Genomic DNA, 27,036 nt, shown 5'->3' with positions numbered 1-27,036 from the left:
TCTCCCATGTGCCTGGTGACAGGATGAGGGGAAATGGGCTAAAGTTGCGCCAGGGGAGGTTTAGGTTGGATATTAGGAAGAACTTCTTTACTGAATGGGTTGTTAGTCACTGGAATAGGCTGCCCAGGGAAGTGGTTGAGTCACCATCCCTGGAGGTCTTTAAAAGACGTTTAGATGTAGAGCTTAGGGATATGGTTTAGTGGAGGACTTGTTAGTGTTAGGTCAGAGGTTGGACTCGGTGATCTTGGAGGTCTCTTCCAACCTAGACTATTCTGTGATTCTGTGATTCTGTGAATTTTCAAGAAGGGCAAGAAAGAAGATCCTGGCAATTACAGGCCTGTCAGTCTCACTTCAGTGCTTGGTAAACTTATGGAGGTTATTCTGGTAGTTACTGAAAAACACCTAAAGGACAATGCAGACATTGGTCAGATTCAACAGGGGTTCACAAGGGTAAGATTTTATCTAAAAAGCTTAATTTCGTTCTACAACAAGATCACCCACCTAATTGACCAAATGAAGACAGTCGATGTATTCTTTCTGGATTTCAGTAAAGCTTTTGATATTGTCTCTCAGTGTCATTCTGGACAAAATGACCAGAATACAGTTAGATAAAAGCATAGTAAGATGGGTGAACAATTATGTGATGGGTTGGGCCCAAAGGGCTCTTGTAAATGGTGTTTCATCGGGATTGCAACCTGTCACTAGTGAGGTTCCCTGGGGCTCTGTTTTAGGACCAGTCTTCTTCAGTGGTATCATATATGAAAATGAAGATATGGAGGAGTGACTGAAGTAATGAATTGTTCAACCTGGAGAAGAGGAGACTGAGGGGAAGCCTCATGGTGGCCTGCAGCTTCCTCACAAGGGGGATCAGAGAGGCAGGTGCTGAGCTCTGCTCTCTGGTGACCAGTGGTAGGACAAGAGGGGAACAGTAAGGAGCTGAGATGGGGGAGTTTCAATCTGGATACCAGCAAAAGGTTTTTCACCAAGAGAGTGATTTTTTATTTTTTATTTTTTATTTTTATTTTTTATTTTTGAGTGGTCCTTTGTAGACCCAGGAGTTGGACTCAATGATTCTTGAGGGTCCCTTCCAACTTGCATATCCTATAATTCCATGATCTCTTTCCAATGTTTGTGCTATCTGTGTAAGGTGACGAGCCTCTTTTGTTTAACTGGCGACATTTGGTAGATACTTCTGGTTGGTCTAATGCTCTACACCAGGAAAAGGAACACAGAGATGTGTTCTCACTTTTCCCTTTATATCCTCTGTGCTACATATACTTCAGCTCATGTTTTGTTTAGTGAAAGATATAAGCAAGAATCTTGTACTAAGAAAGAACATGTAGGAGTCCCCTCGTCTTCTAACAGCCCAATTTGTCTGTCATAATTTAAGTAACGACAGATGCACACAAATCTGCCAGAATGAGGCAGAGTCTGGAGTTATCCATTCTGTCTGAGGCTAGTTTTTATGTTGCCAGAACATAACTCCGTCTCCTGCAAACTTGAGGTCCTCTAGACAAAAGCAGACATTGGTGTGTAGTTTTTTTAACTGTTAGAGTTCAGTCACCTTTTTACTGCAGGAAAGAGACAGCAAGGGAACAATCTCTTCCCAAACCTGCTCACGCTGCAAACCAGCAGGGAAAACTACATAAGGTGACATTGTAGACTACGCCCCTAACAGCATAGGTGTAGTGAATATTTGGCAGAAACAAACCACTTTCATTTTTATTATTTATTTATTTATTTTCTTTTTTTTTTTTTTTTTTTTTTTTTCCCAGTACACTCCAAAGCAGAAAGAGCATATTGTACTAGGTGTTGGCTCCATCAACAAGATTCCTGAGGCAAGGCTTTAAGCTGTACTTTAAGATCTTGCTGTTAACAGATGTGGCCTAGAAGGACAATTATCTTCCTGAAATACAGCTGGTCTGGAAACAAGAACTTCAGGTTCAGCAGCAAAATGCCTGCATGCAGGTGTAGGACCTTTTTTCTCCCCTTTATTTTCATTTAGGACCGTTAAATTCAGTTTAATGAAATGAGAGGCCACATTGTACTGAAGGTAGGCAGGACTGGAAGGTCTGCTTGTCTCATAACCTTTGTCTGTGAGTTACTGTTTGTTGACATGGACCCACTGTGTTAGTAGCAAAGCAAATGTATGGAAATTTCAATTTAGCTGAGAAGTGTATTAAATGAACATTGTGAAATACCGTGCAAAGCTGATTAGCCCTCAAGACTAGTATCACTCCAAAAATCCTTGCAATTATTGTTTAGAAACTAGACATTTCTGGGAAATAAATATTATAGTATATTTTTATCACATAGAAATGATAAACAAAACTTGCTGTAATTAATTTATTTGTAGCATTTCTCTCTGGTGTTCCCTAAGGATGAATTCTACTTGCAAAAGATTCCATGCCCAACCACTGTGGCCTAGTGCACAAGTAGTCCAAATATCTTCATTAAACATCCAGGGACTGGCACTTCTAGTTGTCCTCCATCAACTTAAAGTGGGCCCAAGTCTCCAGGGTAATTGTTCTGTGCAGACTTTGATCTTGACCTGGAGAAGTCACTGACACATGAAGTCTTCCTAAAAGGAGCAAAAGGCTTTGAACCTTACCTTTGCAGTGTAGAAAAAGCCTGAATGTAGACTGTTTCAGTGGCATGGCAAACTGGTTTTCCAATGCCAATGTTGGGCTGGGAAGAAGACTTGGGTGTGAGGCTTAGTACCAGGTGTGCAACTGGGAAGTGGCACAGTATGATGCAGCACTGATTTGGGCTGGGAGCATTGCAATAACAGCACACAATTAAGGAGAATGTGGCTTGGTATGCTCATGAGACATCTTTATAAAACAGCAGAGATGAAATTGGTTGAACAAGATCTAGGTTCTTGGGTTCCAAGACTGGCTGAAAACATCTCTACCAGTACTGTAGGTTTTTGTTGTTACCTGGGCAATGAAATGAGCTGTCAGTCCTTTGAAGCACTGTTCCAACTGAACTGTTCCGTTCCATTCCATTCCATTCCATTCCATTCCATTCCATTCCATTCCATTCCATTCCATTCCATTCCAGGAATTTAAGAATAAAGCGATCCCATTTCAGGTCTTCTGCCACTCTTGGAACTAGCTAATCCAGCCACCTTAAGTGATTTTAGGACACCTGAAGTGCTTAACATGTATGCATTATTACTTACTCTGTCACCTTCTAGAAGGTAATAAAAAGCAAGCAAGTAGATGTCTATTCCTCTGTTGCACTCAATTTATCCTTTTATTCTGTACATCTGGGGTTATATAAAGATGGTGTCTAGCAAGTTTGCAAGTGGAGAAAGGGAGGTATTGATAACACAGCTTGTATATATATATATAACAGCCATGACTGAAAAGACACACAATGTGGATGACAGAGGATCCTTTCTGATTGCAGAGATCCAAAACACTGTAACATTTTCTATGAGAAATCCTTATTATCAGCTAATATACTGATGTATATTAATTTTCAATACACATTTCACCTATCAAGAAGATGTCAGCATAGTTAATTTGTTCTTCTTGTGATGGACTGCATTAAATATCAGCCTGCTAAAGATGATCTGAGAAAGTAGTGTAAGTGACTAGAAACAAGTCTGCCTTTCAGAGGCAAGGTTACTGAGGGACTGCCATAGTAGACTACATACCTGGTTTGTCTATTTTGCTCCAAATAGTCCAAATATGTTGGTTTTTGCCTGCAGCACATTATGGTGATGAGCTAGGAGTGCTTCGCTTGTAGGCTTCCCAAACTAGTTTCAAAGGTTACAAATATAATTAATAAAAGCAAAAATACATGGTAAAGAATAACCACAAATCCCCATTGTCTTGTTGAACTGAAACAGGTTCAGCTTCAGTTTGATTTATAATGGATTTTGTCATTCATAATCACAAGAAAATTGAAGGTTTTTAACCTCTACCCTTACGTATGGGTTTGGTACAGAGCAAAATGCAAACTGCCAGGGAAGTTGGTCCCATCTCTCATTTAACAAAACTGAAACCAAAACCCACTGCCTTTCATAAAGGCTTTTCTCTTTTGCATCCAGATAGCCAGTCTCAGTGGCTGTTAGCTTACTTCTGTGAACCTGGGCTTAATGCAGTAAATGACCATTACACCTGAAGCAATATTCACTAGACACAGGAAAGACTGCTGCTTGGGTATGCATCCTTGCACTGTGGCTGGCCTTTGTGTTCTTCTATAACAAAGTGTAATACAGTAATGCTTAAAATTAACTTTAACAGGTAACGCATTTGGTTTCAAATGTACCATTAATATAAGGTAAAGTATCTCTAGAAAAGAAGTATACTACTTTTCGATACACACTTCACCTACCTAGACGATGTCAGCATTAAGTTACTTCTTGCGATGTTATCACAGTCCTGCATCTGCAAGGAGTAGCTTTTCAGACCTCTTCCTACTTGAGTGGAGCTCTAAACCCTGAGTTAAACTTTTAAAACCCTGTGCTTGCATAGTGTTTAAGAATGTGAATTATCAAATACAGTACAAACAGACCTGCCACAGGAATTGGCAAAAAAACTACCATTCAGCTAAATGGGTTGTTAGTCAACTTGTCTGTTCATTGCCTCATGCATCCTACTTCAGCTTACAGGAATATTATTTAATTAGAACATTTTCCTATTACAGCAACAGTAGCCATCGCCTGGAACTGGCACTCAAGTTTCTTTCTACATCTAGACCTCACTTTCCCTGTTCTGACCTCCTCTGCCAACATGCATGCTTATATACACACATCCTCCCTCTCTTCCCCCATCCCATCAAAGTGGGGATCTGATATGCTAATTTCCTCTAACAATTATTTTAAAACTTGCATTTTTTCTACAAGCAAAGCAATGAATCGAGATAGCATAGCATGTGACATATGATGTTCCTGGAAGATGGTCAAAGCCTTGTAGAAAATGACTTAACAATTAAATAATAACTTTGACTTAGTAGGTTGTAAATGGCAGTGTTTAAGAATGTAACCCCTCTTGACTTCTTTACACCATGGTACAGTATAATTCACTCAGCCTAAGAAGAGGATAATGACAGCTTTATACAGGATATCATGTCACACCTCCAACTTTTCTTTTTATCTCAAAGATTACACCGCACATTAAAGCAATAGTGTGCATTAATCTAACCTCTGACATTTGGGCCACATTAACCCACCAATGCAGGTTTATGTACCTCACACCTCAGACCCTATCAAGAAATTTGGCAGTGGCAGCTTGATAAAGACACCATACCTTACTGAATGTGTTCTAAAAACAACATCAACAAAACACTCTTTTGGTCACACTTTTTAATGACCTTGCTCACTTCGTGTCCCTCTTCTTTAGCTATTGCCCACATGTTCTCTCTCCAAGCTTACTGTGACATCAGAAAATGCTGTAAAGAAGTAGCAGTGGAAATTCTTATTTTCTGCAAAAGGTATTAGCACCCAGAGGAGGAGGGAGGGGGAAATCTGTGGGAAGTATGTTATCTTCTCGAAACCTCAAAAGCTTTTCATTTTTAGATGGTAAAAAAATTGCTAAAAACAAGGTTACATTTTTAATGAGATTGATTAGATTTTTCATTTTTGTACTGGACTAATTAACAAAGCAACCTTAATTACCAGCTACTTTACAGTGAAAATTCTCCCAATGTAAGGTTTCTAGTATTGTAGCAGTTTAGCGAAAAGAGAATCTAAGCTTATTATAATGGTTGCTTAATGTGGTACTGTTACTGAAATAATACTCCTCAAAAATTGTGTATCCCAAGCTGTGATATGAAATGGAATATGTATTTCAGAAGTAAGAAAAGTTAACCAAATCCTCAAATCAAACTTAGTTTGTTTAAGAAAGCTGGAAACATTCTAAGCAATCCTGCAACTGCATCATCTTAAATCAATGACACTGGCTCAGGAAGTCAGTGGTTACTGCTGTAATGTTTATATGCCTTCTCAAAAAATAATATAAATAAATAAAATTATACTTTCAGAATATTTCAAAAGCCTACAGATGGAATTTTCATCTTCTAACTTCATCCTTACTGAGACAAATTCTCATTCATTATATCGAAAACTTTTTGATTATGATGGTGACTATCATAATTAAAGTGCAGATCAAACTGAAGTCAGCTGTTTTATTAAGTACATAAAAAACTTTAGCAAGCTTGGATAATGAATGCACTGAGAGCAGTTTACTGCACAACTTAAGAAACAAAAGATAGCTCAGATTCAAAACCACACAACAGGTTCTTGAGAGATTCCTTTTCACACTTGTCAAGTGATATTTTTAGGAGCTACAGCTTACAAAAGAGCCAGTGCTTTATTGCAGTCACTTTTCAAGGCAGCTCTGGCTAGGATTACATACATTTTATCTCCTTTCCTTTTTTTCTCTCATTATCTTCTTGCTTTCTTCTCTTCTCCTCTTAGTTACAGGATTCCGTGGGTCATAGATCTCAAAAGTGTCTTCATCCTGCATGCTTGCATCTTTCACCTTTCTGCTTCTATCTTCAAACTGAAGTACATGCGACATCCTACAAAACAAGTATAACATGGCTCAAATACAGTGAAAGAACATAAAGTTATGATTTGCAATTATGATACACATGGCAAGATTTGAGTACCCATGATTTATTTATTTTTGTATAGAAAAAAGATCCATGTTTTCTTTTTTCTTTTTTTCTTTTTTTCCCCTTCCATCAGTAAACTGTAATATTACAGGAAAACCACTTTTGTGAAAACCCATTTTGAAAAATACAGCTAGAGTTTGTTCTGGTGGATTTTATTTCAGGCACTGAACTGTCTTGTCTCGTCTTTTTCTATCTTCCCAAATGTACTGAATAATTTTCCCAGGAACAGGGAGTGTTTCTCAACTTTTCCTATTAGTCACTTTGGACTTCCTTTCACCACTACAGTTATGCAAAAGGAAGAGCTTGCATGGAAAACGCTTAAAGTAGGTACACAGAAGATCAACAAGGGAATGCTTTAAGTCCTACTATTCCATCTTAAATTAATTCAGATCATGGTTTTTATTTTTTTGAGTAGCAGACTAAACTAATGATTTTTATTTTATTTTATTTTATTTTATTTTATTTTATTTATTTATTTATTTATTTATTTTTACTGTTGATTAGAAGTCTTCCCCATTAGATATTTTCCCTTGTCAGCAAATTCCCAGTAGTCTGACCATACCACCATAATCTGGAGTCAAAATAATCTGTTTGTTAGCAGTATTCAGTGCCAGGAAAGCCTCAAGATGATCATCTTTGGCCTTATTAGTAGGTCTCACTGAAGTGGGAATTAATATGGAAGATGTTAGAAAAATGCAAGTTTAGGTTGGACAAAATCTTAAACAAAGACAGAAATCATTTGCTCTACCTGAAGACAAAGAGAGGCGAAGGGAAAAGAAGAAAATCACACTACAGATGCTCATAACAAGCTGACCGACTGTAAACCTCTTGATCTTTACTGACAACCTAGCTACTTTTGTGTATCATGGGATGTGGTTTTAAGTATCAAAACTTGGCTATAAAATTAACACTTTTGACCACAGCTGTACTATTTTAAATTAAAAACCCACTCAACTAAGACCTCAGATTACAATCATACCAAAGCTGCTATTTATGAACCAGGGGCAGGATAACAAATTTAAAATTAATTTGAGCAATTAACCCCCCCCCCAACTGAATTTATGATTTTTCAGTGCATAAAAACTTGCCCAGGCAAAAACAAAACAACACTGAAGTTTGGATTTTGTATTAATCATTTATAAAAATTTCTTTGACTTTGATGGGATAACTAAAAATAACAACAACGATACTGAAGTGAATATAAGCATATCAGAATTAGATATTGGTACAGCCTTTGTGAAATAGAAAATCCACAAGTAACAAATCATTATCAGAATAAAAATTCTGTTGCTGATGAATTATTACCAGACCCCCACAACATGTAAGAGGTCCTAAATTAAACAGGTTTTTCAAAGAGCTTTAGTACAGATTTTCATGTATAAAGGAAGAGAGGAGAACCAAATCAGTTATTGTAGATTACAATATTGTACTACTAAAGAATTCAGACAAAAATCAGACAAAATTCAAAGCTACAGACTACAGGAGTGTGAATGTTTTGGAAAAATCATAATAACAATAATTCAGATTTTTCAACACAATTGATTCTTGACATGAGAGCTCCATAAATGTCTCACTGAACAGCACTGAGGCTGTGCCTGTGTATTACCGTCTCCTCTGAAAATACTAAGAGTTGAACTTCAGCAGTTTATAACCCTGTTTGTACTAGTAACACCAAAACTTATTTTATTAGTCATATCTACAATTCAGAGTAACATAATGTACGGTCAGAGTGACTCATGATTGCGCATTTGTAGTTTAATTATAAAAACATTGTCTCACATTGGAGGGACTGAAGTAATTTATTTTAGTTAACATGCTTTCTGCATTTGTCATATTTCTTCTCAACTTATAAAAGATGCACATAAATATATATATATATATATATACACCAAATCACACTATCCTAGACTGAATTAAAATACATTTCCAAAGAGATGGGGTCATTCCTCAGCAAGTGGTTTCAGAGGATGTTAATTAATACATTTAGGTGTGTACTCTCACTTTACCATTTCATCAGCTTGGGTTTTCAAACAATGACATAGCACACTTGTACGATACAACTAATAGGAATTAAAAATAAATACATCTCTAATTCTTGGAAGAGACCATACTGTATGCCAGGTAGTTTGGAAATCAGATGCAAAAGATATAGACTATGCAACATTCACTCCTTTCCAAGAGCTGAAAGAAGTTCATAGTCTCTGACTCCTATTCATAGCTTTCCACTGAAGTGTTCCCAGCTGTGATTAAAAATAAGTCAATATGAAGCGGTTTTTCTGATAATCCCTGAAAGAATTTCAGATGCAATATATCATAGGTACAGCAAAATAAACACAAGACCATGCTGAAGATTTTCAAAAATATTTTTCTGATGTGAGCTTTAGCTTATTTTTACAAAACACATCTTCACAGGCATACATATTTTGTTTGCAGAAATATAAATGCTAAATAATACCTCAAACTATTTTTTTTTTCCAGAAACATGGGACGTATTTAGTAATTAGTTCTAAATTAATTATTTGAATTTAAAGTAATCCTACTCAAGTTACTCCAACTAAAGCTTGCACTTGCATAAGTTACTAATTGCTGCATTTGGGCTACAAGTCCACACATACATGTTGCCTAAGAGTCTTCCTTGTTCGGTTTATAGCTCTCTTCCCGACCTCATGCTTGAGTTCAGCCTGCTCAGTTGTGCTTCTGCAGTCACTGTGATGAAAACTCTAACTTCATCTCTGCACTTTGGGACCCCTACCATCCAACTTGTGCTTATCACCAGCTGTTGATAGTTCATCTTACACACTGGTTAGGACATACTACTTTAAAATACATTTTTTCTTCAAAATGTAAAGGATGAAAGGTGTAATTTATCTTAAACTAAACTCAAATAACAAAGTTTTGCAGCTTAGTATTTTTTTTGTTCAAAAATAGTTTGAATAAAAAAGCTTACCAAAACTGATGATTCTAAGCTTAAAGTACCTAGATGTGCAAACTGTTGACTTTCTTTAGAAGAAAAAATCAACACAAATTCATTTATTTAACCTCTTTTATTAAGAGTGTAGCAAATTGGAGCTGGCTATCTTAGCCTGCATTTATTATTGGACAGGTTTAATTTTTACCCTGGCCAGACAACAGCATCATACAGTTTAAGCATTGCTCTATACCATGTACTGGGGCAGCATCTATACCGCTCTCTGCAACTCTTCATTTCAGGGTTTCAATGCTCAAATGGCATTCAGTACCTGGCTTTCTTCTGCACTCCAAAAATGTGATGTCTTGGTACATTAGACTGAAATACCCAAACACATTTAAGCTTGTGTCATCGACAGCACAGATTTCAAAAGGTACACAGATACACTCCTAGCCTCATTCTCAGATGATTTCTGCAACAGCTGGCAAACAAGACTACTCCACAGTTAGTAGCAGACTAGCTCCTAGATGTCCTTCAACTGCTGTAACTAACACATTACCTTAGTGATCAGTTTGATTGCTTTCTGGGAGGTAACAAGTGGGAGAATGTTGGCTGCAACCAAGGCTAAAAACGAACCACTTCAGCAGACTAGAAAACACTCAAGAACTATTACGGTACGATTAATCTGTGTGTCCAATAGCCTAGCACAGACAAAACTGTACTTGCCAACTGGGCACCTACATGGTGCTCTCCAGGCAGGCTCAACCAGTTTATTCAGGAGATGGAACATGTTCTTTTGAACTACTATAGTGAGATGGTACTTGTAAGAAAAGATATGATACACAGATTTTGAGATGTGTGAGCCATGCACTGGATCTGAAGCATATGTGAGCTGCTGACAGGTGGCAGTCATGTTAAGTGTAGCATAAGCAGAAATCTGGTATCAAAACAGCTCTGACCTTTCCATAACTGCACTTTGGGAGAAACCAAACAGGCAATCAGTGAACTGAAACATTTTCAATATCAGCAGTAGCAAGAAAGCCCTATAACTGCTTTTGCACTAGTGATGAATCTCTGATCTTCATGTATAATGCACTCCATGAATCAGCGACTTTTACACTAACTGAATGAAAACTCAATGCCACATTGCTTAATTTTGCACTTGTCTATCAATGTGACATTGCTGTTGGCTGTTACCAGCCCACCTTCCTTGTACAACTTACTATACATGGCACTCCCTCTGACACCTCAGCCACTCCCTCTGACACCTCTCCACTTTAGTGGAGAGCCTGGGACATTTTCTTACCTATGCCAGCATTTTAAGCAGCTGGACTTTACAGCAAATCATCAACAGGTGTGGGCAAATGTTAAATTCTGCCAACTCTGCTATGGAGACAGTAGCCAGTAGCTTTGGCAGAGAGGCAGTTAAGTTCTCAAGCAGTTCCAGCCAGGGCTCATTTGGAGATACCTGCAAAAAGCATGGCAGCTGGTGACAGATGTTTTGTTTCTGCAGTCGACAGGCACTGAGAAAAGAAATGCATAGCTTTTCACTTTTCAGATGCAGAACTGTGTGTTACGTAAAATGCACTACTTATAGTACATCTAAACTGGTATACGTAACACAAGAAAAAATTACACATTGCTTCTAAATGCAGATTAAATTAATTAAACAACCAATTCCATTACTATAAAAATAATCATTTAAATGTTAAAAAAGCCAGGTGCCCGTCTTTGGACTCCAGAGGATCACTCGTATGTTAACAAAGCCAAGTACCTGTCCCTGGGAGGGATCAGCTCCTTAATTAGCTTGCTAGCTGCCACAGTTCTAAGAAGGAATCGAACTGTGAACGTGTGACCATGTGGAGAGATGGCTCTTGGTGGAGCCTATAAGAGCAGCACACAGAATGTTATCTTAGCTTGGAAGTGGGAGTGTTGGAAACAATTGCAGTCGATTAGCTTTTAGTTGAAAGGAATGTTCTTTCAGTTAGGATAAAGTTCTTAGCCAGACCTTTCAAATTGTAAATATTAATTATTTTACTGCTGTAGTCCATAATTATCAGTCTTACCATTTCTGACTTCAACATCACCTACGGGTAACATGTTACCTACTTTTCTCAATTATGACCAATGTTCCATATGCTTAGAAAAAAAAATAGTCAACCTTCCCTTACATTATACTCTATTTGCAACTTACATTTTCCTTCAAATATTGTAAATGTGTTTGTTAAACCATAAACATTAATTTAGGAAATATTGTAAAACTTTCCTCCCATCAATTTCTTGATACATAGGCAGTGGATAGAAATGTAGTTCATGTGAACAGATGAGAAAACAGATTAGTGAATGCAGAAATCAAAGCAAATGAGACCTTGCTCCCAAGGTAAAAACTTGTTAGATATTCTGGAACAATGAACTCACTGGCACTCTTTTCACTTCTAGCAAAGTAGTGGGTGGCGTAGGAAGAGAGACAGTTGAGAAACAGAGACCAAAAAGAAAAATAAACCAAGGAAGGTAAAGAATAATAATAAAAAAAAAAGGATAGGAATGAGAAACAAAAACAGAGAAAAAGAGACTGACCAAAATGTAAATAAAATGAAGAAAAATGTCAATTAAACGCTGACAAGCAAAAACTTTAAACCAAGGCAAGAGAACAAGAGAACAGGACAAAACCAGTTATGGTTAAAAACATAAAACAATCAGAATTGTAAAAGAGGAAAGAACTTAAAATCTAAACTGCTTTTCACTTTTTCAGAACTGAGATGCTACAATCAAAACAAGCTTTTTGGCTTAGCCTGCTGTCACCACTCCTTGCATAACAGTGTCCAAGAGCTTTACAAATAATTTTGGAAACATAGTCCAGCAGGACAGAGAAAATACATGTATGTCTAATGAAACCTGCAACCACCCTTAAGTGCTTTGTGTAACACAAATCTTGCAGGCAAGTTCTTAGTTTTTCTGTCCTATCTCACTATCCAGCTTTGTTATTTTAGTATAAGAGATTAACCCATCATCCCTCTTTTCATGTAAAGGAATTCTGTAATGAAAATTCCTCCCTCCTACTGATTATGAAAGGAAGTTTTTTCCCCAAGTACTTGAAGTAGGTTCTGATTCTTAAAGGGTGTTAACAATTTAAGTAGTGCTATAGAAACAGTTTCAAACACAGATTCTTCTCTTTAATTCTCAATGTTTCACACAGCCAATGCTATTACAAAAAAGGTGTGTAAGAAACAAGCTTCCATGAGTATGTCTTTTTCTCATTAATTCACAGTGTCTGAGCTGTGCTAAATTATCTATGAAAGCCCCTACCCTTCTGTAGCACTTCATACTTAGCCTTCCACTGTATCACACATACTGTTCCACTTGGGACCTAGTTTGCCTAACCTGGTTTCGTTTCACTTCAAAAAAGCTTACAATGCCTCCCAGTAAAAACCTCTGGTCACCAGGATTCTGCTGTGATTGTCACCACTAACAGATTTGAATTCTCCTTGTTTCACTGCTTGTTTCCACAGTTCCACATTCCTCTGTTCCTCTCTGCTCATTTCTTTTCACAAATAATCAGATCACTTGTCATAGAATCATAGAATGTCCAAGTAGGAAGGGACCCATGAGAATCGAGTCCAACTTCTGGATCCCCAAAAGACCATCCCAAAAAACAGATGACGTGTTCCTCAAGCTTTTTGTGCCTTCATAAAATCTTCAGTTTCTCAAATCTTGTTTCTCTAGCAAGATTTGGTAGTCAGATCTATCCAGATTCACACAATGGGTTATTCTACTGAAGATACTAATATAAAAAAATTATTAAAAAATGAATAGAAAAGCATTGAGAAAAATATTGCTATAAATAAAGATATTTGCTATATTTAAGTTGATTTCACAAGTATTTAATTATGTATCAAGATAAGATTGTTTCAATCAATTTCTATTAGATTTGAACTAATGTTTCAGGGACACGCTTTAGTTGTAAACTTGGCAGTGTTTGGTTTACAGTTGGACTTGATAATCTTAGAAGTCTTTTCCAACCTAGGTGATTCTATGAATATGGTATAGATATTTGTATATAACATATATGGTATATGTATAAACCATATACACATATATATACCCTTCCAAATATACATATATGGTATATATATACACCATGTATATACAGAATCACAGAATCACACAGAATGGCCAAGGTTGGAAGGGACCTCTGAAGATCATCCAGTCCAACCCCCCTGCCGAGCAGGATCACCTAGAGCGTGTTGTGCAGGATGACATTCAGGCGGGTTTTGAATGTCTCCAGAGAAGGAGACTACAACCTCTCTGTGCAACCTGTTCAGGTGCTCTGTCATCCTCACAGTACAGAAATGCCCTCTCATATTCAGTGGAAACCTCCTGTGCTTCCGTTTGTGCCCATTGCTTCTCGTCCTGTTGCTGGGCAAAACTGAAAACAGACTGGCTCCATCCTCTCAACACCTTCACCGCAAATATTTATACACATTGTTGAGGTATCTCCTCAGTCTTTTCTAGGCTAAGCAGGCCCAGCTCTCCCAGCCTGTCCTCGTACAACAGGTGCTCCAGTCCCCTCACCATATTAGTAGCCCTCCTCTGGACTCACTCCAGTAGCTCCATGTCCCTCTTGTGCTGGGGAGCCCAGAACTGGACACAGCACTCCAGGTGTGGCCTCACCAGGGGTGAACAGGGGGGGTTGATCACCTCCCTTGACCTACTGGCAACACTCTTCCGAATGCAGCCCAGGATACTGTTGGCCTTTTTGGCCACAAGGGCACAGTGCTGGTCCACCAGGACTCCCAGGTCCCTCTCTGCAGAGCTGGTCTCCAGCAGGACACCCCCCAGCCTGTGCTGGTGCTTGGGGTTATTCTTCCTGAGGTGCAGGACCCTGCACTTGCCCTTGTTGAACTTCATGAAGTTCCTCTCAGTCCTACCCTCCACCCAGTTGAGGTCCCTCTGAATGGCAGCACAGCCCTCTGGGCTATCAGTCACTCCTCCCAGCTTTGTTTTGTCAGCAAACTTGCTGAGGGAGCACTCTGCTCCATCATCCAGGTCGTTGAGGACTAAGTTGAACAACACTGGACCCAGTACTGGTCCCTGGGGGACACTGTTAAGCTACTGGCCTCCAAGTAGACTCCGCACCACTAAGCACTATACTACCATTCATATATATAGTATTGATATTCATATCTAATTTCACAGATTTTAAACTGAAATCAGACTGAATTTAGACTGAAATTTAAGATCAATACAATACTCATTTTTTACCACTGTTATAAATACCACTCATAACTCCCACCCTCCAAGCTATTTTGAGGTTAATGTCATTTCTGAAAGACCTGAAAGGAACATTTTCTAACTTTTGTATCAATGGAGTACTACTTGCCTCCAGTATTTCAGCACTCAGATGTTAACAATGGAGGTGACATACTATTGCTGTTATTGCACAATCTCCTCAATTCTAAGCAAGCAAAACTGACAAAAATATAATTTACAAATATTATAAATAAATAAACACATTCTACAAAGTCAGACTGTACTCTTCTGTTTAGGCCTACCACATAAAATAAAATGGAACTTTTGCAGGTATTTCTAACATACCATTTTCTTGAGATAATATTCAAATGCTACATCCTCATTTTTTGCCCAAAACATTCACTGTGAAAACAATAAAAAAGCAGTAGTTTCACTAAGTATGGGATATCCAAGTTATAAAATAAAAAAAAAAAACAACAACCCTTCAGTATTTGCAAAGCTACCAACAAAGTAAGCAATTCTTAATAAAAACTAATGTAATGGAGCATCCTTTTCCATTGTTCAAGATGTTGCCAAGCATTTTTTTTCTCTTGAAAGAGGATTTAATTGTAAGTAGCCTTCTACAAGAAAGATAATCCAATTCAAAAGATAATAAAATCACTGGGGGAAAAATGGATTGGCTTTCTCATGGTTAGAAATAATTAGAAATATGTAAAACCATTCTGATTTTAAGCATTTTTTCTACAAAAAAAATCAATTATCCAGTTATTATTTCCTATCTATTTGGTAAAAATTTCTATATAGAATATTTACAGTACATCTTTATCCCCTTCACAAAAATATTAAGTAGTTTGATGAAACAAGCTGGGTGCTTTTAAATAGACAACTGCTCGTGGTAGAGTAGGTTGGTATGGGAGACAGTAATGCAAATTCCAGATGTTGTTCCAGACAGTGTACCAGCATAGAAAAACTTTACACAGCTTTTACTATAAGGACATGGGAACCGCCATACCGGAACTGACCAATGATCCATCCAGTCTAGCATCCTGTCTCTGGCAGTTGCTTGTACAGTATCTGATACTCTAGAAGTCGGGAAATTGCCTCCCCAGGTTAACACAAACAGTCAGGCAGTATTGTATCACCAGAGCACAACGTAGGAGGGAGGGGAAAGAGAGAAGAGTGTATCTAACACAAGAATATTCTGATTTTCATAACTTAACATTCAACATTTTCTGGATGCCCTCCCTTCTCTTTTGTCCTCCCTCTTCCCATTCTGAATATGTCCAAATCCACACGATTTAATCATGTCGTTGAACGAGATGAAGTTGGGGTGATTATAAAGGTGTGTAAATATTCAGGAAGCTTAAGCTAGGCTATTAAAGAGTTAGAAGAGTATTTCTTCCTTCTTCACTAGGTTTGCTGGCAATAAATAAAATGTAAGGTTTCCAGACAGTAAATGAAATACTAGATATCCCTTGAGTAAAGCATGGATCATCTCTGAATTTAAGTCAAACAGTAGTCGATTCCAGGCCCAGATGCCTAGTCCAAATAAACTTAAGACATGGAGGAATTAACAAAAAATAAACAAACAAAAAACCCACCCCAAAGGCCCTGAGTTTCTCAGGCATGCTAAACAGCTAGAAGCAATAAATATATAACTTTAACAGAAGAACAATTTGTTAATACAAAATTACTGACTGTTCAGCAGTGGGCTAGCAGCTAGCATTTACATACCAAGGTTTGACCACATTCTAGCAGTAGAGGGGTGAAGAAGTTGGAGAGAAAATTGGAGAAAAACGATTTAGAGCAGGAGGATTTTTTTCTTTCTCCCTTTAAAAGTTACTGACAATGCTAAACACCAAACAAACACTAATCTTTTTCTAAACAGAAAAGAAACCCCTCTTTCCAATGTGTTTCTAATACAGACCTCTGGCATGCGCTTATTCTTTGTAACAATCAAGTATTTTGTCAACTTTTTTTTTTTTTTTTCTTAAATATAGTTGAGTGAATCAATGGCCTTAGCAGGAGAGCCCCTACATAGAGCCAGTTTTTCCAGACTAGTGGAGGAACGTTGGCTCAAATCTGGATGGGAGGAGGGGAGCTAACATGGCTTTAATCCATCTTTGTGCCTCACTGGCATAAATTACAGCAGCACTTTTTCTTTCGTTCCCCAAGCTAGCATCGGCATGTGAAAAAGACTGCTGCTTAGTTTTCAGGAGCTTACTGTGTTTGTCACAGTTAAGCTTCTGCAGCTGAATCTGCAGAGACTGGTGCTAATCTTGAGGAAGCCATATTTCATAATCATCTGTAAGGTATTATGGCAAAGAAAGAGACAGCATTCTAGAAAATACATATAAAAAGGTTAGGTTTTATGACATGTAACCATTTTTTTTAGGTGTTTATCCAGAAGGATTTCACAATGCAAAGTTTAATAGCAGATGTATAAAATAAGAAGTACTGGAAATAAAATGTGGAAGACATTAACAGATCTATGTGGAGTAGATATTAACAGTGTGCATCATTGATTTAGTTCTTAATACAAATGAAATTTTGTAATATAAAAACAGTCCGGCTGGCTTCAACATTTTCCTGATTCTGAAATTCCTATTTTGATGAAAAAAGGAAACCAAACCAAACCAATTCTAGCCTACTCTCTACAGCAGACATTGGAGAGGTGATGTCTTGATACTTTTTTTTTTTTTAGACACAAATCTCTCTCAGATACAAAACCTTTTACTGGAAGAGTATGAAAGAAATGAAATACTGTATTCCTACTCCTGATTTTAACAGATTTCTCAAAACCAGTGTTAAATATTCTGAGAGAATTTTTCCTTGTACTATAAATGAAAACATTTCTGAAGTAAAGGACATAACTATTGATTCTGGATAGAGAATGCCTCTACTGAATGTACAGGTTTTGTTTGTTTGTTCTGGAGTAAAACAGTTTCTGTACAAAAAAAAAAAAAAAAGTTTCTGTACAAACCGGCTAAAAAAATTTACAGTCAAATTGCAGTGAATGTCCTGGCAGAAAGAGCTTAACATTAGCACCCAATGTTGTTGAAACATTTAACTGGCATCAGGGGTGGTTTTGTGAAATTCAGAACTGGGAAAAGGTTATAGGATTTGATGTGTATAAACCAGGCTGCACTTTAAATGGTTAGCACTGACCTTCAGTGAGTTCACTGAGATTTTTGTCCAAAGATGCAGTAATAAAAAAATTAAACAGACCCCTGCCCTTTATTCTTGCCTATAATCAGGTGATCAGATTTATGAATAGCATTTGATTTGCACTGTGCAAATCAAAATAGCATTTTGTGACCAAGGAGGTATCTTTGAAAGCCCACTAAGAGCCACAAGATTTTAAACAGTCTGTTTAAGCGAACAGTTCCATTAAATTCATTTTTAGTCTTTACTATCTTAAATGAGGTTTGTCACAAATAACTGTCAATGGCCAAGCCAACATCACTATTTAAACCTGCATATGAAACACTATAAAGCAAAAAATATTGAATACCTTGTTTGAAATGCAAGACCTTTACTCACATAATTTTCACAATATCCTTTTTCACTGTAACTTGAAAAAGTATTTTTAAGCATTAACTTACTCACTGTGATTTAAAAATATTCCTTTTTTTCCTATCCCTTAAATTAAGTAACATTTAGAGTAACAATGAAATTAATGATCAAGTGAACATCAGTTGATCTAAGTTCTTCACTAAGTTCACACTCAACAAAGGTAACTAAGCATACAATATTTTTAAACTGAAAAAATGTGAAAAAACATCATTTTTTTCCAAATTCCCACCTTGTTTATTCTTTCTTGTCCCACAGTATATCTGAAAGCTGAACAGATTTATTTAGTTATTAGTTATTTTTAGCTATATCAAAAGAAAAGAGTAAATTTCAGAGCCTAGACTTCATCCCCAAAATACGTAAATGACTGCCTCATTTACATTAGTTTCTTATAGTTACAGCTGTAACGGTGTTCCATGTGGAAAGAAAAAGCTGATCTCTTTCTCTGAAATATCAAGTTCACATCCAACACCTTAGATTTCACCCAGGAAATACAAAATTTTTGATAGGTTTAGTGTATGATATACATAAATATATATTTATGGATGTTTTATGGAGTGCTGTTCATTCTGAGTTTTACGTTTACTAAGCTGTATATTCAAGAATGCTACAAGAGCTTGTTCATAAAACTTCTCATGCATTTTATCTGTGAGAATGCACAAACAGTTGGGAACCTTCACAGATACATGGTAAGCCCATGTGGCAAACAGGTGAACATTAAAGAGAGAAGATGGTGGGTTGTTTTCTACAGAAAGTTCCACCAACTCTGAAATTGTTAAACTCTCATGAGAACAGAAAATAATGTGTTTATAGAATGCATGTGCAATATGAAGTTTTGTGAAGAAGGGTCTTGAAAAGAAGGGTCTTGAAGAAGGGTCTTGATGGGCAGAAGCCAATGGGATGAGGTTCAACATGGCTAAGTGCCTAGTACTACACTTTGGTCACAACAACCCCATGCTACAGGTGTGGGGCAGAGCGGCTGGAAAGCTGTGCAGAGGAAAGGGCTCTGGTTGCCTGAACATGAGCCACCAGTGTGCCCAGGTGGCCAAGAAGGCCAAAGGCATCCTGGCTTGTGTCAGCAATAGTGTAGCCAGCAGGACCAGGGATGTGATCGTCCCCTTGTACTCTGCTCTGGTGAGGCCACACCTCAAGTGCTGTGTTCAGTTTTGGGCCCCTCACTACAAGAAGGACATCGAGGCCCTGGAGGGTGTCCAGAGAAGGGCTACAAAGCTGGTGAAGGGCCTGGAACACAAGTCCTATGGGGAGCAGCTGAGGGAACTGGGGTTGTTTAGTCTGGAGAAAAGAACGCTCAGGGGAGACCTTATTGCTCTCTACAACTACCTGAAAGGAAGGTGTGGGGAGCTGGGGGTCGGCCTCTTCTTGCAGATAACTAGTGCTAGGACTAGAGGGAATGGCCTCAAGTTGCAGCAGGGGAGACTCAGGTTGGAAATTAGGGGAAGTTTCTTCTCAGAAGGAGTAGTCAGGAATTGGAATAGGTTGCCCAGGGAGGTGGTGGAGTCACTGTCCCTGGGGGTGTTTAAGGGAAGTTTGGACATGATGCTTAGGGACATGGTTTAGTGGGTGATATTGGTGGTAGGGGGTTGGTTGGGCCAGATGATCCTGAATGTCTTTTCCAACCTTAATGATTCTATGAATCTCTTAAACTTTATTGGAGTGTATTGAATTTACGTGATTTTGACAAACTAGTTATAGTATGAAAAATAGGATAAAATTCAGAAATAGCAATGGCTGAATTTCAATAAGGACAATTAACAGGATGGGTACAGGACAGAGACAGATTAGGTAACCATTCAGCAGAAAAAGATCTGTGGCTTGAAATGGATTGGAAACCAGGCATAAAAGAAACAATGACAAATAAAGTGATATTTTCACTCAACACTGACAAAGACTTGTATCTAGTCCTGAATTTCGTGCTTTGAAAGAGGGATGAACCACTCAGGAAGAATGATCACAAACTGAGAAAGAATAATCTCTGCAGAAAGACTAAAAAGTTTTCTTCTTTTGTCCAACTGAAAGAGATGAGCTTGTGATTATTTTCAAGTGTGCTAAAAGCATCTTGAAACAGAGACAGTGAACAGTTTTCTAGAATCCACTCATATCACAAGGAAGAGTGGATTACATACAAATACTCCATACCAGTAGGAACATTTAAACACCACAAGAGATTGCCTGGGGAGTCTCTGTCATTGGACTTCCAGTGAATAAATGACTAACAGTAAGAAAAGTGCACTGCAGATACATCATCCATTGGGTTATGGAAACAGTGTAATTATATTACGTTTGGAGGTCCCCTTCTGGCCCTTTTCTGATGTTAACTCTATGATTAATCAGTATTCTTGGTGGCTTCTTACCAACTGAACAGCAATATTTTTGATAACAAGAATAAACAGACATTTCTTAGAAGGATGAGTTATCTGGGAAAATATTTCACTTCTTAGCAGCAGCAGGTCTAATCCTACCCTTCTTGGAAACAGATAACAAAGTGGAGTGAACCATCTTTAAATTGACTCATACATTTCCTAACAGGAATGACAAGCTAGAATCCTAAAAGAACCCTAGAGCTGAAAGTACAATAGCCCCAAATCAGCTACCTTTCTGTCAGGGAGATTATGTATCACTGTCTGTCAGTGCAGTATCTGTGGCAACTTTAAGAATACATAGACAGCATTACAAACTTTCTAGTATTTCTTCCTGGGTGCATAGTTGGATTTGGATACAGTTACTATACGTATTTTTAAGTGGAGAATTACTTAATAGGAAAGTAATTCAGAGTTCTAAATATCATTTTTATACTATCTGAAGAGGAAGATTTTGCCTAAATTGACTAAAGCAGTCAATCTTTGAATATACTTGAGTGCATCTGATTTTTTTTATCCTCATAGCCGGATTATCTCTATGGAAGATATTTTATGTCATGTTCACAGGATCTGCACCATCGATTTCATTATTTATAGTTGCCATAATATTTTTTGGACTGAAACTTGATTTTTACTAAAGGTGTAACTATTTGATGTTACAATCATGGTCCAAAAGTGGCACTACAACCTGACTAGGTGCCACATATATGCAACAAAATATGTACAGAAGACCAAATCCTAAAGAAGATGAGTAGCAGTCTTCTGTATAAAGTGTAACCTGTGCTGTGTTTTCACTTTCAAATTCAGGCATATCCAGTAATCCAGAGTGGAAGTACCAAGTTGTGGTACTTCCCAGATGGGTCTTCAGCCTTCACACATTTAGTTTTCAATCTCCAAGGAGAAGACGCTTCACTAAATTTTGGGGAGAAGTCTGTCATTGAAGCCCCTGGTAAGACTTTCAGCTCAGAATGGGTAACTATGTTCTGTCAAATCTACCTCTGCTCCACTCTGCACAGCCTTTGTGAAAATAAAGGATGAAGTCCTATGTCTGATGCTTTCTTAGATAAACTACAAGTACATAAATAGAAAATAATGATGAAATAGTAGTAAAGTAGTCTGACAAATCTTAAAAAAAGCATAAGCAATAGTTGTTGATATGGAGTCTTAAGATCAACAATGTATGCACCAGGATGATCAGGCATATTTTCCTGATGTACCTAGATGCCACAAAAATGCATTTGTCTACTTCTTTGAGATATTTTTATTGCTACGAGCACCCTTTCTGGCAGTACACAACATGTTTATTTCAATATTTTTCATTTCTGCAGGGGAAATTAAGTTTTGACTGCTGCAGACATGTACATGTAATTATTCTCACTTAGCATCAGAGTTTGCAATCCCAGCAAAGATTCTGATATTTCATGTTAAAACTTAATATTATTAATTTCTCTTCAGATCTCTTCACTACACTTCCTCAGATGCCTTCTTAGACAGTAAAATCTGGTAATAATTATCAAACACCATACACACTGTTTACAATAGAGTCATATTTCTTTCTTCTTTTTTTCCTGCATAAAAAGTAGAATGCTGCTGAAAAGTACCCAAACGTCTGTTATGCTTCATGCCAATACAGCAGCTCAGCCAAATATGCAGAGAAAAGTTTGCCAAATAAAAGAAAACATAACAAATTGGTAATGGTTTCTATCTTGACAGAAAATGAAAATTATACCTCAATGTGTGGCCACTCCTGTGGACACATAAAAATGTCTTAGAGGCAATCATTCTACCTCAGATAACACACCCTGACAGTAGAGCAAAGCATAGTGGCTGGCTTTCACTTCCCATAAAAAGAGCAGCCACGATCTACAAAGCAGCCTGGAGGAATCACATAATTTGTGCATATCATATATGTGTATGCCATACACTAATTATATTTACTATAAATTTTACAAAGTACTATTATTGTTTTTGAGTAGAATTATCACGTTTGGAGGAGTAGATTGAAATTAAGGAAGATATTTTTTTTTAATGTGAAGTCACTATACTTATCTCAAATCATCCAATCCAATGAATAAATGAAAACAGTAAGTCTTTATCCCAAAATATGAAATTCAACTCTCCAAGCCATTCTAACAGTCATGAATACCTTTTAGAAGACTTAATTGCTTTGCTAATATTGTATGTGGATGTAGCCGATTTGTGTAATAATGATATTTTACAACTTATTTAACTTTGAAGTAAATTCTTTGAAAATGGAGCAAGACTTCAGTCTGCAATGTTAACATGAACATTTACTGAACTCTAAAACTAATAATATAATGTTAATTATTAGTCTGTTTGTTAGCATCATATTATTATAAATCTTCATTTTAGTGCCATTTTGAATGCAATGTTATTTTGTGAACAAAAAAGCCACACAATTTCATAATCTGAAATTTCAACAATCTTCTTCCTTCAGTTTAAATTGCCTACAAGGAGAAGCATTATCACCAATTAGATGTCAGTAGCTACTCAAAAGGGAATACAAATGATGATGATTAGGACTTGCATGATGATTTGCAAGTCCTTAAAAGATTGGTTATATTACTGTGAAAAGAAAGATCAGTCACTCAGGTGTTCAGAAGTAAAGGAAAGGCTGCATACTTTCTATAGAATTTGAAAGCACATCGGTACGTCTGAAGGATCTCAAAGCATTAGTGAAATCCTGAAATCCAAGGGACAAAAAAATTATGCCATATGTTATACCTCATCCTCAAAGAGCTGCATAATGCCCAAGATAGAAAAGATGTAATGAAGGAAGATTATGTAATTTAAAGAATTTACCAAATAGATGGTGACAAGAGAAACTTACAGTAACAAGTGATAATGAGACTTATCCTGAAAGAGGCAAGACTTAGGAAATTAATTTCTCTATTTTCAAAAACAAGACACCAAGGCAATTTTTTTTTTCTGTTTTACCTGTTAAAATTGCCAATTAATAAAAGCAAAAAAGCAAGGCTGTATTTCTTCTTTTCATTCCAGACAACAGAATTAGAAGTAGAAAGAAAGCTTAAGAAAAAGAGTCCGAATTTTTAAACTACCATATTCTGTAGTTTTGTTTAGATTCTAAAGCTAAGAGAAATTCTCAGTTCTTCTGAAAAAAAAAATAATTTAAACAAAGAATATAATCAATCAAATAAAAAGCAAAAAGATTGCTGGTGATGTTTGAATAACTATTGCTTTGAAAGAATTACAGGATTTTAAATAAACTATGCAGTAACACAAATCAAATTTCATTGAGAAAAATATCAAGATAATATTGCACTCATTATGCACTACATATGTATACATGTTGTTTTATGACTGCAAGAATTCTATGCTAAGTGCTACTAGTTTTAGTGTTTCTGCTAGTAAATGTCTGAAGTTTTCTGAAAAGAAATATCCTAGTATTTCCCCTGTGAGGTCTCAGCTCTACTGAGTGAAAAGCAAGAAGGTGTGACTGTAAAGCTGCAGAATCTGTATAGCTTTATCTTACTAAATTAAAAATAAGCAATGATTCATTCATATGATAGAAATAAAAACGGAGAAGTGAGCTGAGTGATTTTAGTAGCATCCATTATGAGACCATTTAGGCCTCATAATTTGCAATTCAGCTTTTTATTACCTACCATCTTTTTTTCTGTTAAATTTCTTTGGAATGTATCTTCAAACAAATAGTCTAAGATTTTCTGATTTAATGTATAAAAAATATCATTTGTATACTATAGGTTATTGTAATTTGACCTGTAACTTCCAGATAAAGAATTTCTTTTCATTTATTAACACGTGGAACAAAAAATATGAAATAAAATGTAAAAACAAAAACAAAAACAAGAACATTTTGCCTCCCATACATTATATTCCCTCCCACTCTTTTTTATGTTGTCTTTTCTCAGATTAGTATGCACATCTTTTTCATTTGCAGAATGGCAGTAAATTGAACTTATTTAGACAGTCTGCATTTCCTCCCAGTGCTTAAAAAGTACTTCTTTAGCATGCTTATCTTTCTGTTTTGTGTAAGTCTTCTCAAACAGACATAGGGTCCTTTAACAACAATTAGTTATGTCATTTTTTTCCTATTTAAAAAGGATTTCTAAAGTACTTAGAACATCTTTGTACATTTCAGCTTGTCGTATTGTAATTCAAATTTTTTTCTAGTTACTGGTATTGGTTTGGGGTTTGGAAGAGGTAGCTATCTTATTGGTTTCCTACTCCCAAGATGGGAGCCTTTAGGAAGATCATAAAAGTACATGACACATTTTCACTTACTCATTTTAAGTTATCTGAGATATAGAAGTTCTGGGTGTTTTAAAACACTTGCCAGGATTGTTGTTCAATTTTCCGTTTTAGTAGTAGTTCTGTTGTAGCCATGATAACTTATGTGTACAACTAAGGAAAATGTGTCAGGCAGAGATGTTATATTAGACCAACTGTATTGCTTGTATTATAAAAAACATGACCAGTTTGTATAAAACATTTTCTAAAAAAAACACTTTTTATAGCTATTTTATGAAAGCATTTTTATTATGATTGAACAGCTTGCTGTCTAAGATTGCAAGATCACAATTCATATCATACAGATTTTTCCCCTTCCCTACTTAATGTGGGTTCTTCGAATGAAAGATTAACAGGAGTAAACATGGTACAGGTTGCTTCTTTGACTGTGGAGGTCACAACTTCTGCAGCACTTCATCAATTCCAGTGCTACCCTGCTTTGTTGGGGCCACCCTCCATTTCAGGTGAGTCTATATTTATCTTATCCATCAGTCTTTAAAATACTTAACCACTCCACAGTTTTTGTAGGACTTAAGACTATACAAGACAAAACATTTCCTACCATCCTGCATTATTTTCCAGAGTACTAAACCAGTATGTTTTAGCTGACTCCTGTTGCATCAACTCTTTTTACATCTGGTGTTTCTGCTACTCCTTAAATTTAGGCTTAACAGTAAGACCATGCCAGTGCAGTAGGGTTTCAGAAACATAGAGAAGTTTAGCTAGAGGTGATAAACCGAGTAAATTCGAAGGTGGGAAATGCTGCTAATTCCTTTCATAACTTATTCCTGCTGGAGATAATTGGCACAGAAGGCATGCTATCTTCTTTCCTCATAATGACGTAATGAAGAAGAAATAAGGCAAAGAAACAAGTAACTAAATGAGCCACAAAAAAAGTAAAATGGTAGTAAGAGGGATATGAAAGAAGAAGGATTCATTAAATTGAAAAAAGAGACTGGTTTGTGAAACAATTGAAAAATGAAGTGTGTGATTATTCCTCACTCAAACCCAACCAGTAATAAACACAGAAATCCATAAAACTTACCAGCCTTCATCATTATCTACTTCAGGTTCAGAATTCTCATTTTCAGGAGTTTCTTCAATGGCCTGGGTTAACTTTGATTTGAACCGGTCCAATAGTGCCAGTGTCTGAAATTAAATACATGGTTGTAAGGAAGTTACATAGATTTATAAATAACAACAGCTATATAAAACATCTTCAATCTATTATCATTTTGGGACACAGTACAATGAGATGGAAAAGAGAACTGTTCTATGAACTGAAAACAAACACTGCAGACAGAGACAAGTGAGAGAGTCAGAGACACCACAAGTGAGAGCACCAACAGTGAGAGAGTGTGCAGTGCTGGGGGTACATATTTGAGAGCACTTGTATGGCCATCTAATGAAATAAACATGCATATTTAAGGAAAAAAATTGTGGTTATACTTACAGAATACAAACCTCTGATTAAACAGCACTGACCACTGACAACAAATTTTACTGTTTGAACCTGCCATTTTAATCTAGCAAAGCAAAACATTGCATAAATTACAGATGACTTATGTATTGAAGAACTAGCTTGGTCGATACTTACATAATTTTACTTTGCTGATCTTTTTAATTTTGTACTGATATTAAAAAATTCAAAGCTTTAGACTTGAATACAATGAACCACCTTAACTTCTTCTACAGATACAGATCCTTATGCTACATACATTAAGCTCATACTGATTTATATTTGGTATTTTATTCTCCAGCTGACATTGCCCAGTCTTTCAGCTACAAAACGTCACTGACTTTCAGGTGACATCTGATGATCATACCACAGGTCTTGTTTCTGATCACTTGAGAGATGTTGATTACACAAGAATTGTATGCCTAAGCTTTGCAATGGTAGAGGGGTTGCAGGGCTCTTCATAAAAAGGGAAGACCATAAGAATAATTTGCACAACCCGCAGCTTATTTCTTGCTGATATTTGAGACATTCCTGGAAAGGAAAGC

General features: G+C 36.8%; 1 protein-coding gene across 1 annotated transcript in view; it reads right to left on the bottom strand.

Annotated features, from left to right (window-relative positions):
* Positions 1-3,235: 3,235 nt before the first annotated feature.
* Positions 3,236-27,036, bottom strand: part of CWC27 (CWC27 spliceosome associated cyclophilin) — a 126,346-nt gene continuing 102,545 nt past the window's right edge. The window contains exons 13-14 of the mRNA XM_035309109.1: positions 26,078-26,181; positions 3,236-6,534 (exon numbers count right to left, since the gene is read on the bottom strand). Coding sequence (XP_035165000.1) covers positions 6,372-6,534; positions 26,078-26,181 — 267 coding nt within the window. The 3' untranslated portion in view covers positions 3,236-6,371. The remainder of the gene's footprint in view (positions 6,535-26,077; positions 26,182-27,036) is intronic.

This window comes from Oxyura jamaicensis, chromosome Z (assembly GCF_011077185.1).
Source record: "Oxyura jamaicensis isolate SHBP4307 breed ruddy duck chromosome Z, BPBGC_Ojam_1.0, whole genome shotgun sequence".
NCBI lineage: Eukaryota > Metazoa > Chordata > Aves > Anseriformes > Anatidae > Oxyura > Oxyura jamaicensis.
The sequence above is the reverse complement of the archived record's forward strand: the minus strand, read 5'-3'. Positions and strand labels throughout refer to the sequence as shown.